This window comes from Haliotis rubra, unplaced genomic scaffold (genome assembly GCF_003918875.1).
Source record: "Haliotis rubra isolate DU_JTF1 unplaced genomic scaffold, ASM391887v1 Scf205, whole genome shotgun sequence".
Lineage (NCBI taxonomy): Eukaryota > Metazoa > Mollusca > Gastropoda > Lepetellida > Haliotidae > Haliotis > Haliotis rubra.
This window is the reverse complement of record NW_025766059.1, coordinates 192,498-205,066: the sequence shown is the minus strand read 5'-3', so window position 1 is coordinate 205,066 and position 12,569 is coordinate 192,498. Positions and strand designations below refer to the sequence as shown.

Here is a 12,569-nt window from a genome sequence, read left to right as displayed (position 1 = left end):
ATGACAAATGAATTATAAAACAAACCCCTTCATATATGCTTTTTATTAAACCTATTCCATGAAGTTCACATATACTGATCACATAAACAATTGAGAGCATTGATATTTGTTTGGATATTGGTGTGCTTTTTTCATATTGTGTGCTCAGACTTCACTACAGTGATCCCTAACTTCTTTTGTGCGGCGTACCTTTAATGACACAATCTAAAGACATATGAAACTGGTGCGTAATTTCACTCCATCAATCATGTGGGCACTCGTGTTTGTGTGCCAGAGCATAAACATAAAATATTGACGTCCGCAGTCCAAAAGCTCAAGTGAGCAGCTGTCAGCATTAGATTTCAGACAATGCCATACGTACTTATCCTGTTCATGGTTTATGCTCTATCGCCTTGTGGTGTTCAAGGCGATGCGCTTGAGGTTCTGTCCATGTTTGCTGACACGAGCGCTAAGAGAAGCACCAAGAGTCACCTCCACTGTGCTGTGAAATGCATGAAGCAGAAGGAATGTAAGCTGTTCACTTCATCGTTCTCCCCCGAAACGGGTTACAATGGACTCAATTATAAATGTATACTGGATGTGACTCCCGGCAACAGGTCTTCATACAATATTATAAACAACTGTATGACTAAAACAGTCTATGTGAAGCATCTCCCACAGGTAGGTACATATACCTTTTGTCATTTAATACGACGGTCAGGCAGACAGAGGTTTAGTTAGTGGCTTGAGGTCACAGGCCTATATTACATACAATATGTTGACATATATGGCTTGCATGCTTTGTACAGAAGCAACATTTACAAGACTCTCGTTTTATAATAGTTATAACATTATAACTTGAAATAGGCAGAGATCTAATAACGATAAAGAATTGTTCTTAGTCTTTTGTATAATAGTCATATGAATGGAGTTTTGTGTGTAAGGAGTATACACCCAGGGATTATTGATCAAATATATGTATCAGTTCTTGTTAAAGCAGCATGGGTAGGTATTTTATACACTATTTAATGTTGAAGTCGGTTTAAGTCGAAACCAATAGACACAAAGTAGTATTGAAGACTGGCAACAATTATAATGATACTGAATTTTAGACGTGACAAAAGTGGAGATCCGGGTTAGAATCGATCTGCAGCAAACCATGTTTATCGTAAAAGGCCAAGGGATCGGGTGTTCAGGCTCTCGATGGCCTGGTTGAGACATGTCATCGTGTCCCTATTGCGCAGATCGATGTTCATGACAGACAGACAGAAATATTTTATTAAAGTGTCACATGATATGTTACAGGTAAAACATTATTTCAAATGGCTCGATTACACATATCACCCAGCCATAACATTGGCTTACAAGACACTACTAAAACAAATTAACTAAAACAATTATAAAAAAAAAATAAATGTACAATATAAAATGTACCGTATCTACCTGCCGCAAATATTTTTGATTTCGGACATGAACACCACACAATGTAATGATTTGGACAAATATGACATCATAAAAAGACAAAGCAATGTTCAGTTTCATCTGTCCAATGTGGAATCCTGGAAGGGACATTGTCGCGTTGTCTCATTGTCGCCCTCTCAAAAACAAGCAAAATGTGGCAAAATTAACCAAAGCGCGACAAAGCGACAACGCGACATTTCGGCAATTGTCGCATTGTCGCGATGTCGCATTTTGAATGATATTTTTCTATTCCTCCAAAGGGCGACAAAATGCGACATAGCGACAATTTTCAAGATCAAAATATGTGGCGTTGTCGCATCATCTAAGAGGTGTACAAAAAGCCTAAAAACTAAAAAAGCATTGTCGCTTTGTCGCCTCATTTTGCTTGTTGTTCAGAGGGTGACAACGCGACAATGTCCCTTCCAGCATATCATAGTCCAACATGCTAACGGTTACAAAGCCAAACATGCTCTTAGAGAGAAACGGTTGTATAAATTAAGAGTGAATTCAAAGTCAGAATTTGAAATATTGCGAAACAAGGAAAAATGTCACAGACTGTATTTGTATCACACACAGCTGGTAATATATGTTTACGCAATGTCTTTTCCAGAGTGGTAAACAATGTAATAGTGGGGACAATACTCAAGTGTCATACGACCCTTGATCAGAAGTTGTTCGAATAAAGAATGCAACATGAGGCCGAAGTAAACCTTAGAAAAATTGTTATTGATAGATACGTGGAGGAAATGTTCATGCCATTCCCTATTTTGACTTGTACCATACGTTTCCGACTTTTTCGGATGAATAATTAACTAACCTCTGCAAATGTTTATGACGAGTGCCATCGATAGGGCAGGATACGCTTACCTCTTCATGGTGTCATACTATTTGATAGCGATTCATAAACACATAAATCACGCTGTAGTTGGAAATGTACAAGTGTCTGTGTTTTCAGCAGCAATTTGTTATGTATGTGGAAAGGCTTTTGACGCTTATATATATTAGCATTTAGTTAAGTAAAAATTCTAGTACATACATTGATTATATCGTGCAACACGTTGATTGTCTTGTCCGAACCGTGGTTACCAAATCCGCGACGACGATAACAGTCGATGAGAGCCAGTCAGATAACGTTTTAATTTACCAAGACAATCTAAACAAGCGATCACAATTTGCCAAACTATATCACCATATGTTTATAGTCGTAAGGGGCGGTAGGCCCCAGTGGTAAACCAGCACGTGTAACCAGGTGTTCGATTCCTAGTCGTACAAGGGCGGTTTCTGGTAGCCCAGTGGTTAACGCGTTCGCTTGCTAAACTCAATCACGCCGAATAGACCTGTTGCCAGAGTTCGATTCCCTACTTGTGATAAAGTGATGATACCGGTTGTGACACAATTAACCACGTGACTATTTATCAAGGGATGTTATTAATGCAGCGTTGAACAAAATTCGCCCTCTGATGAACGTTTAACGAACCCACTTGAGCATAGTGTCCATGATGATTCCTAGGGCTGAGAATCCATTATGGCCGTTGTAGCATTATTATCAGCTGAACATTTCCAGAATTCATTTCAGTATTTAGTTCCATCTTAATGGTGTCTTTTCATAATAAATGAGCCACTTAGTTTGTCTGTCGTTTACAAAGAGGCGAGATTTATCGATATGAAGGTATTTTCACCCAAACATTTCACTGTTTGATGTAGCGAGTGACTTATTGTATGACAGTAATAACTAGATTGAAGTTAAAGTGCGAAATATCATACATTTGACAACACATATGGCATCTTTAAAAGGCATTCTATTTGAGAGATGAAGAATCGATGAAAACAGATATGTATGGATTTCCACTTCAACTTTACCTGTGACCAACGCCTTGGTTCAGTATTTTTTTATAACTGTAAGACATCTCTTTTTCCCATTACATGTGACAAAAATATCCAACTGGTGTATTGGAATGTCAGTTCCCGCACCCAGAGTAGAACAGTGAGCACACCTTACTCAGAATTGATTTGTCGTTACATAAAAAAAATGCTGTCTGCGTTAGGGAGGGTCTCAAAATTCGTTCAGTTTAACAATATTAATGCATAAAAAAATATTCTTATTATATTAGATTAGATTGGACATCCTGTAACCATAGATCAATGTATAAGCACCTTCCTTCCTCTATTTCAGCAGTAAGAGGTCAGATCTAAATCTAATGAAATGTTTCCAAGATTTATTTTGTTGTGCGGTAAGAATATTACTGCCACTGAGCTTGAGTGATGCCCTACCCAGAGGAGCCGACTTGTCGTTATCAAAAGTTGTTAAAAGAGCGGATGTGGATACATCTATACACCAGCAGATGGTTATATAGAAAGGATATACTGACACTAGGCAATAAAGTCCAATCTCAAGCATTAACATACCATTATACCCAATTTACAGCACTGATAGTAACTTGTCAGATCTAATATAGAACTGATCCGACCTAAACACAAAGAGAGCATTACATATATACTCAGGTAAACATTGCTCTCAAAGGTAGTCTAAGTAGAGTTAGGGGAAAAGAAAGTATACTGAGAACTGTTGTTAACAATTATTCATTTCTGCTACTCTTTGTAACAAGTAACCATTTTCTGGAAATGTTTGTTGAACACTTAAGAAGACTGGTGTAATAGATGAATTTGCAACTATATGTTTGAAAGTAAGTCGGAGGTGCTGTCCAGTTAACTAGGGCTGAGCAATACTACCGATAAACCGGTATATACCGATACAGTATTTCGCAATACGAATATTGCGATATGGTTCAGATTCTGCAATAAATTGGGTCATCCACTGTTAGCTCCCTTTGAATTATCTGCCCTTGATTTCCATAGCAACAAAATGTGCTCTACAAGTGCTATTTATATATTTTATTTCTGTTGGTTTTATGCAACATTTTACAAGTGGAAGTATTTTTATATGTGACTCCAAAAGTGCAAAATATTCTACCAAATGTTTTAGTTTTGTGGGTTTGAATGGTTTCATACGTGACATTTTAGAGGAATTAAGTGGCCTGAAATGGACCAATTGTATTTGGACTCATTAGTAGAGCCTCTGGCAGCAGTCTGGCTCTGAGTGACCATTTCACAATTCACATTATTTTGTCATTTTTGTTTGTTTCATACTGGGACATATGTTATCAATTGAACATAAAGGCCTAAGTCTTATATATTTTGTAGGACTGTATAATGAGGATCTTAATTATTGGAGGTCACATGGGATTTTAAGCTCAAGTAGGTAACCTAAATCATGTTTTTGTTTCATTTTGCAATAGTTCATGCTAACATATGTTTATATTGGAGTTGAATCTGAAAGAACCACTGACATACAGTAACAATAATTACATACTGCATTGAAGTGCATTGTGTTGAAGCAAACAACACCGACCATGAAGATCCTGTAATACCATTACCTCTATCATTATTTTCTAGGGCTGCGCAATATAACCGGTTTACCGGTATTTACCGGTTCACACATGAAAACGATACGTATTGCGATACGCTGATCGAAAACCGGTATTTTGTCATGCATTCGGAAAACTTCGTTCACTCGGACATCTTCGGATATTTCCGTTTTTCACACCGGAAGTCATGCGTTGTTGTAAAATGGCGACCTCAACAACGAACAATTTATTGTAGTGCCAAATAATAGGGCAAAGGTTTCAGTATGGCAGCATTTTGGGTTAAAAAGTTCACGGTAGATGTAACTATTGATAACAGTAACGCGGTATGTAAAATATGCAATGCTAAAGTGAAATGCTCAAGCGGGACGATTTTATTTAAGCTTAATCAAGCATAGCAATTTTGTTGTGCGTTTGGTTTATAAATCAAGCATTAACTCGATTATAAGTAGGTTTTTGCTAAAAAGACTTTTTGCAATATTTTGCAATATACCAATCGCAATATATGCTTTCGCATCGCAGTATATCGCAATATGAAAATTCTCTGCAATACTCACCCCTATTATTTTGGCAAACTTTTGTTGCTATACTTCAATTAAACATTCCACATTAAGGCTCAATATCATTTTATTTATCTGTGAACCATTGGCATACAGCCATACACAATGGGGACGGGGAGCCTGAAAGTATGGTGTGACAGCAACTAAGAAGATGATTATGAGCTATTATGAATATATGATGTGCGCTCAGTCAATATATCATATATTGCAATGTCTCTTTAATTATTGCAATAAATCGAAATATGAGAATCAGGGCAATATCCAGCCCTATTGATTATCTGTTTTGTGGTGGCATTGTCTTAATGGTAGCACAAACAGTCCTAAATGAAGAAAACCCACTGATAGATTAAGTCTTCTCCTTGTCCACAGTCGAATGTTTCAGTTGTTGTCTGAACCTCCTTTTGAAGCTGTTCACTGGGTGATCAAGACCATCCTATCTTCTTGACTGTCGCACTCAGCAATATTCCAGCTATCTGACGGCGATCTGTAAACAATCGAATCTGGACTAGATAATCGTGTGACTGGCATCATGGGCATCGAGATACGCAATCAAGATACCGCCCGATCCCGTTGCTGAAGTCCAAATCTAATCCGGATCTTCATGGGTAGATGTTCTTGGAGTAGGAATGCACAAACTGAAAGTCGGGAGCGGTATAGTATCGTCTCCAGTAAGCATACTCGCATTCCGACGTCCATGTGAACGTCACGTTAGATGTTGACTGGAGGGGCAACTACGAATTCCGGGCTTACCAGGTGAAGTAGTTACGTCACCTGTGACCTGAGCGAATTTACGCGGGTCCAGATTGATAGTGAGGTTTTACTGCTGGTACGTGGTAAATACTGTCCTCGAGTCTGTCAAGAGGCCATGCAAGGCTTTGGATCAGATTACCATATCATTTAGAAAAGCCATCACTCATGGAATATCTGCCAGCATCAAGTTCATGAATAGTTTTCAGTCCAAATGGTATTACCCATTATCCAACAAGTCGTTATCCAACAAGACATCATCGCCTGGGAAAGGTAACTAATCAGTTGGTCTACTCCCATTTGTGAGAACTCCCAATTGTGAGACTCCAGTTGTGAGACAGTGGAGTAGGTAATTAACAAAGAAAACACCCCGTACTACCCTATCTGATAGAATGGATTAACCCTGAATCTTGTGGTGGTAACTTAATGAAAACTTTAAAAGATAATCAATTAACCTACTCAGGTAAATGTCTTTAAAAAATAAACACTTTGTGTAATGTAACTTCGCGACCAGTTTAAAGAGAAATTAATTACCCACTCAGATTTACGTGTTTAAAAAATGTAACAATAACTGTTTTAACTATAATTAACAAAATGTATTTATTAACCTTTGACTACTCTTTTCGATCACATTATGGCAGACCTTTAGCATGTGGAATTTATCAGCCAAAACTGTGTCCCACAGGAGATATCGCTTGTGTGAGATCATATGATATCTCCTAGGAGATATCGTTTTGACAGTAGATTTTGTACAATGCCCTGATAATGATATAACCTGATGACGTCACAATGCTATGACAATTTATTGACATCGCTGCACTGCAAGTCTAATGGTAGTACAGTGTTGAGAGATACATTTTTTCATTGAAAACTAATGAAGAATGATTTTTGATGATCAATAGAATCTCACCCTCGTGTCTACAGATATCAATTATATCAACACTCGTTGATAAAGGTAAAAATATCCTCGGCAAGCTTCGGATGTTTGTAACTTTATCAACTCATGTTGATATAATTGATATCAGTAGACACGAGGGTGAGATTCTCTATATATCACCAGTTGACAAGGCAGTATGTTTCTCATCCCAAGCACGCCATATTGTTGCGTGTCCACACAGTAGGTTGTGTATTTTCTTTATTTTACCATAGTTGAATGGTAGTGCATAAACGAGTACCTCTTATACGTCTCGATTATTCTTTGCGTTGTTGCGAAAAAATACATTTGCTCTATTTGGGGCGAATTGTACTATTGACGTCAGGGGTGAAAATAACCAATTCCATGACGTCCTAGTATCGGCAGATGTAGTGGAAAAATTATCAGGGCAAGTGATTTTACATGTGCCACTGTACCGGAGTATACTAGCAATTTTAAAGTTCTTTCCACCCCTGGACGTGGGTGTTACTTTCCATCTCTTTAAAATTACATTTGCAACCACAAGGATGAACCATTCGAATTGTAAATGCAATCAACTGTGTTCGTTCTACATGGGTTAAGAAAATATATATTTGCAGATGTAATTTGGTACATATTTTGTATCGGCGCTGCATACTGTCGCAGTTACCTCCCTTGCTCGTGGAAGACTATCTTTTTCATAAAACCGGTTTGCAATTCATAAAATGGCCACTAAGCAGCTGCTCATCAATATTCCAGTTGTGTGACTTTGGCCAGTAAATGAAATCCAGACAAGACAAACAGGTGGATCTTGGATAATCTATTTCATTATTCCTGTATCTATCGAACAATGTCTTCTGTGTTAATGAACTATGCCCCTTGTGGGTACTCTTCAACAATCGGGCTGATCCCACTTTCATTGTAGGGATGTGGAAGCAACACCTATGTGCACTGAACCATTAATTAATGTGTCTCACAACTGGGAGTTCTCACAAATGGGAGGACACGAATCAGATAGACCCGAGACTACCTCTCCACAAAACAACACAGACCATATTATGTAATATGTATGTAGCGACATTGCTGATAGACAATCATCCCGATAACTACATTGTGACAGGCGGGCGATTCAAGTTCTGTACTGCTGAACGTAGAAATAAATAAGAAAACAATTTCTTTCTAAATCTCACAAGTAGTGCCTTTAGAGACATGTTTTCCCTGACATAGCTTGGACATAACGCTGCGAGGTGTGATTCACGAACCTTTCAACTTTTGGGCAAGTCTGTGAGCAATCGGATGACTGGTAATATTACAATGACCACTAGGTGTTTTGAGCGGTCTCGCCTATTCCGACAATGAGATTCAGACAAGTGCCAGCCTTGTTAGAACTCGAATTAACCCCAGCAAATTCACTTCCACTATATTCTGTCAATCTTGAAAGTAAATTGATTTTCCTTCCATCCTGGTAACCCAGTCCTTGGTATCCAAGTCACCTATGGCTGAGCAGAGCCATGCAGAGTAACTTCCCTTATGACAAATACGAGAAACCTGTAATTGTTCGTTTCAATGCTAATTCGATCTGAATGTGTTTCTATGTTTGTCGTGGGTTTGACCAAAGTGGTAAACGCCTGTGTCAAACTTACACCTTTTACGCTTGAGTAACACCTCACCCTCATACGAGCCGACTTGTAACAAAGAGCAGGTTTTAAGCTTCTCACTTGAAATCGAAATCTAGATTCCCAGATAAACTGATTGCACTAATGCTCGTTGACAAACATATACCAATGTATACTTTAAAGATTTATTAAATTGAGATCGGATAGCTGACAGTCTACAACAAGCCTGAGTGGGTTTTTTTACGAAATTATAATTCATCAGCATTTGTTTGTTTCTTAAATGATCAGCTCTGTATGAGATAATCCAGTGATTAACGCTAGCCTTTTTAATAGGGCCGTCATGACAAGCCGTACTTTAAGGAAATGTTCCGTACACAATAATTAGAAATTTAGAATAGATTTACATAAACCATAGATGGTCTCTCAATTACGTCACAGTTAACTTCCAACAAACTGAATTCTTTAATACATACTAAATGTTAAGCTACCTTGCAGAGTCTAGAGGAATATTTAAAGCTATCGAGCATGCTCTGAAGAAGGCAGCTTTCTCTCCGATTGTTTTATAGATCCATTAGTGAGTGAGTTAGTGAGTCACATCGGCAATATTTCAGCCATATCGTGACTAAATCAAGTTATATTAGTTTTATAAATGATTAAAAGTAAATTATAAACACCTGTCAATGAAGGACAATAAACCAACTAGATTACAGATATAAATTTAAAACTAGAAAAATCTAAAAATTAAATCTTAAAAAAAGTTTAATTAAAGAAAACAATACAATATAAAACACGGGCTATAGATCGCCAACAACTGAAGGTAGATCACCATACTAGGGACCATGGGGACTTACTGTACATTTGCTTCCTGCATGGACCCTAGTTGGATTTACACCATCCCTTCAGCTTTTACCAATTCAGACACAGATAGTCATACACATATTCTACGATTAAAACAGTGGAAAGTTTTAATTTACTTTGAATGTTTTGGGACTTACGTACCCTCTCAGGAGGAAAATAATTTTACAGTACTTTAACACACACACACACACACACACACACACACACACACACACACACACACCCTTGAGGATACAGTCACTAACAATCTGAGTCACTAATTTAAACTTCCAATCATAACATGTTTATCTATTTACAAATCATTTAACAAATCTATTTCTTTCAGAAATGCAATAACTAAATGAAAACTGGTATTATTACAAAGATCCTTCATAGTTAGTGATTTGAAATAGTTATCCTTTGTGATGGAATACTTGGAGATCCATTAATTTCTAAAGCCGTGATTGAACAACATCGAACGAAGAAGCGTAATATTGTAGCTATGTTTTGTCAGGGTATAATAGGTTAAATCCCACACATAAAAGTTACATCAAGTGAATATGATACACATTTACAGAGCATTGTACATTCTACATCTCCGAGGCATCTTGTGTGTTGATTATATCTGGGCTTCAAATGTATTTAAACCATCATGAGGCTGGGAGTGCTGCCGGTAGGACAAAGCTTTTTACACTTTTCGCGAACACCTGGTGTCAATAACTAAATTCCGCTGATTATTGATTCATTCACCGCTTATCTGCTTTCTAAGCCCAACTGTATCTGTTTCGGGGAATAAAGGTTAACCACCATATTCGGCTTATAAGTGTGAGATATGATACAAGACAGAAAAGAAATTTAAGCGTCTAAGTGAAACCCAGGATGCAGGAAGGGTTTCTAATATACATGTATTCAACTGCTATATATTTTTTGTGTGTGTTTCTTTTATATTTTTTTATTTGTTTATTTTATCTTATTTTATCTTATTTCTTTTTATTACCATTATTTGTTTTTGCTGTTTTTTGTTTTTGGGGTGAGGGGTGAGTGCAAGTTTTCGTTTTGTGTGTTGTTGTTTTTGTTTATTGTTTTGCAGGAACTGCATCAGTGACTAGTATAATAAATTACAGGCTCAATTACCAGCTGTAAGAATTTCTTTCAGTAAGGTGGTTACAGAATTAACCCCTCTTAATTGCATAAAAGCCAAAGGAGTTTTCTGTGGAATCCTAGAAGGGACATTATCGTGTTGTCGCCCCATCTAAGATGTGTAGAAAAAAAGCCTAAAAATGCGCGACAACGCGACATAGTGAATATGTTGCATTGTCGCGTTGTCGCCCTTTGTCGTGTAGAAAGTCAATTAGTCTACGCATGCGCAGAAAATGTTTTACTCTATTTCAGACTTCACTGGTCTTTTGTTACCTACAGTGGTACGGTTAAAAAAATGAAGTAGTACTCGTAATGGCAATGGGGGCTTCTTTTCTTGAACGTAATGCAAATCTTTCATTGTTGCTTTGAAAATTATTTCATATATTTTAAATGTATTTAGCCAATCAAGTGTGTTTTAGCAGCAAGACGCAGTGTCGCATTGTCGCGTTTGTAGTCAATACGTTATTATACACAGTATACTAAATATTTTAACAAAGCGCGACACGCGACAACGCGACATTTCATGCGCACCGGTAATCGAAAAGGGCGACAACACCACAACGCGACAATGCGACATATTAAATTTGCCTCATTTTACTTGTTTTTGAGAGGGCGACAACGCAACAATGTCCCTTTCAGGATTCCATAGTTTTCTTTATTTTTTCACATGTATACATATTTCACATTTCAGGCTCTTGCAGGCGCATGTCAGGGGCACACATGCAGGAAGTTTCAAGTGTGTATCCCGATGACTGAAGGAGGGTACCGTTGTCACTAGAACTTTGTTGAGGTCGTTCTTGATATTAGAAAAGTAACTTACACCCACTGTGTATATAATGGATATCCGATGAGCCATCGTTATTTTGTATATTACCGGGCCCTTGTATAGCATAAATAAAATGGTGTCATCTATTTTATAGTGATCTGTTTATACAATTTTCATCGCTGTTTTGCTTTTTAAAACCCAAAGGAATCTGGGGTTTGTTTTGAAGATCGTACATACTTTAGCATTGACATTCTGTACTGTTCATGTGTCTGTTTACATGTATACGTCTAGCTGGAATCCTTGCGACCAGTTGTGACGGAACAACGGACGGGTAAGTGAGTGAGTGAGTGAGTTTAGTTTTACGTCGCACTCAGAAATATGCCAGCTATATGGCGGCGGTCTGTAAATAATCGAGTCTGCACCAGACAATCCAGTGATCAACAACATGAGTATCGATCTAATAACTGGGACAATGAAAATATAAACAAATCTAGGATAGATTGAGTCAGTGAGTGAGTTTAGTTTTACGCCACACTCAGCAATATTCCAGCTATATGGCGGCGGTCTGTAAGTAATCGAGTCTGCACCAGACATTCCAGTGATCAACAACATGAGCATCGATCTGCGCAATTGGGAACCGATGACATGTGTCAACCAAATCAGCGATCCTGTTAGTCGCCTCTTACGACAACCATGGGTTACTGAAGATCAATCTTCTAACCCGGACCTTCACGGGTAGAACAAGAGACGACTTCACATCTTAACACATGGAACCTAAAAATGATTTGCTACAATAATGGATTGTTTTAAGTTCTAGAGAGAGGTATGTTCAGTTCCCTGATCTCTGATTCTTCACCATGTGTCTGCTATCTGTAACTAAATCACCTAATTTATACACATCACCTGTACAAACAAAAGTTTGAATCAATTCCAATATGAAAACAAAGGATTTACAGCAATCGTAATTCAAACTTAACATACCGTTTGGAGATACTTGTTTCAAGAACAATTACACTAACATGTCGCTGTAAATTTTAAGTGGGTCCATCGATCACTTGATTGTCTGGTTCGTCCACATGCCGACGTGGCAGGATTACTGCTGGGCAGCGTCAGGCAATAAATACTTCCTTTTTCGGCAATTGTGTTAAT

General features: G+C 37.8%; 1 protein-coding gene across 1 annotated transcript; it reads left to right on the top strand.

The window, feature by feature from the left end:
* Positions 1–302: 302 nt before the first annotated feature.
* On the top strand, positions 303–11,566 carry LOC124276027. Its single transcript, XM_046711669.1, has 2 exons — positions 303–660; positions 11,346–11,566. The coding sequence occupies exons 1-2, from the start codon at positions 349–351 to the stop codon at positions 11,430–11,432; spliced, it is 399 nt and encodes a 132-aa protein (XP_046567625.1). The 5' UTR covers positions 303–348; the 3' UTR covers positions 11,433–11,566.
* Positions 11,567–12,569: the final 1,003 nt, after the last annotated feature.

Coding starts and splice junctions, on each gene's coding strand:
- LOC124276027 (XM_046711669.1), top strand. CDS start 349: ATGCCATACGTACTTATCCTGTTCATGGTTTATGCTCTATCGCCTTGT. Junction 661..11,345: donor ATGTGAAGCATCTCCCACAG/GTAGGTACATAT, acceptor TTCACATTTCAG/GCTCTTGCAGGCGCATGTCA.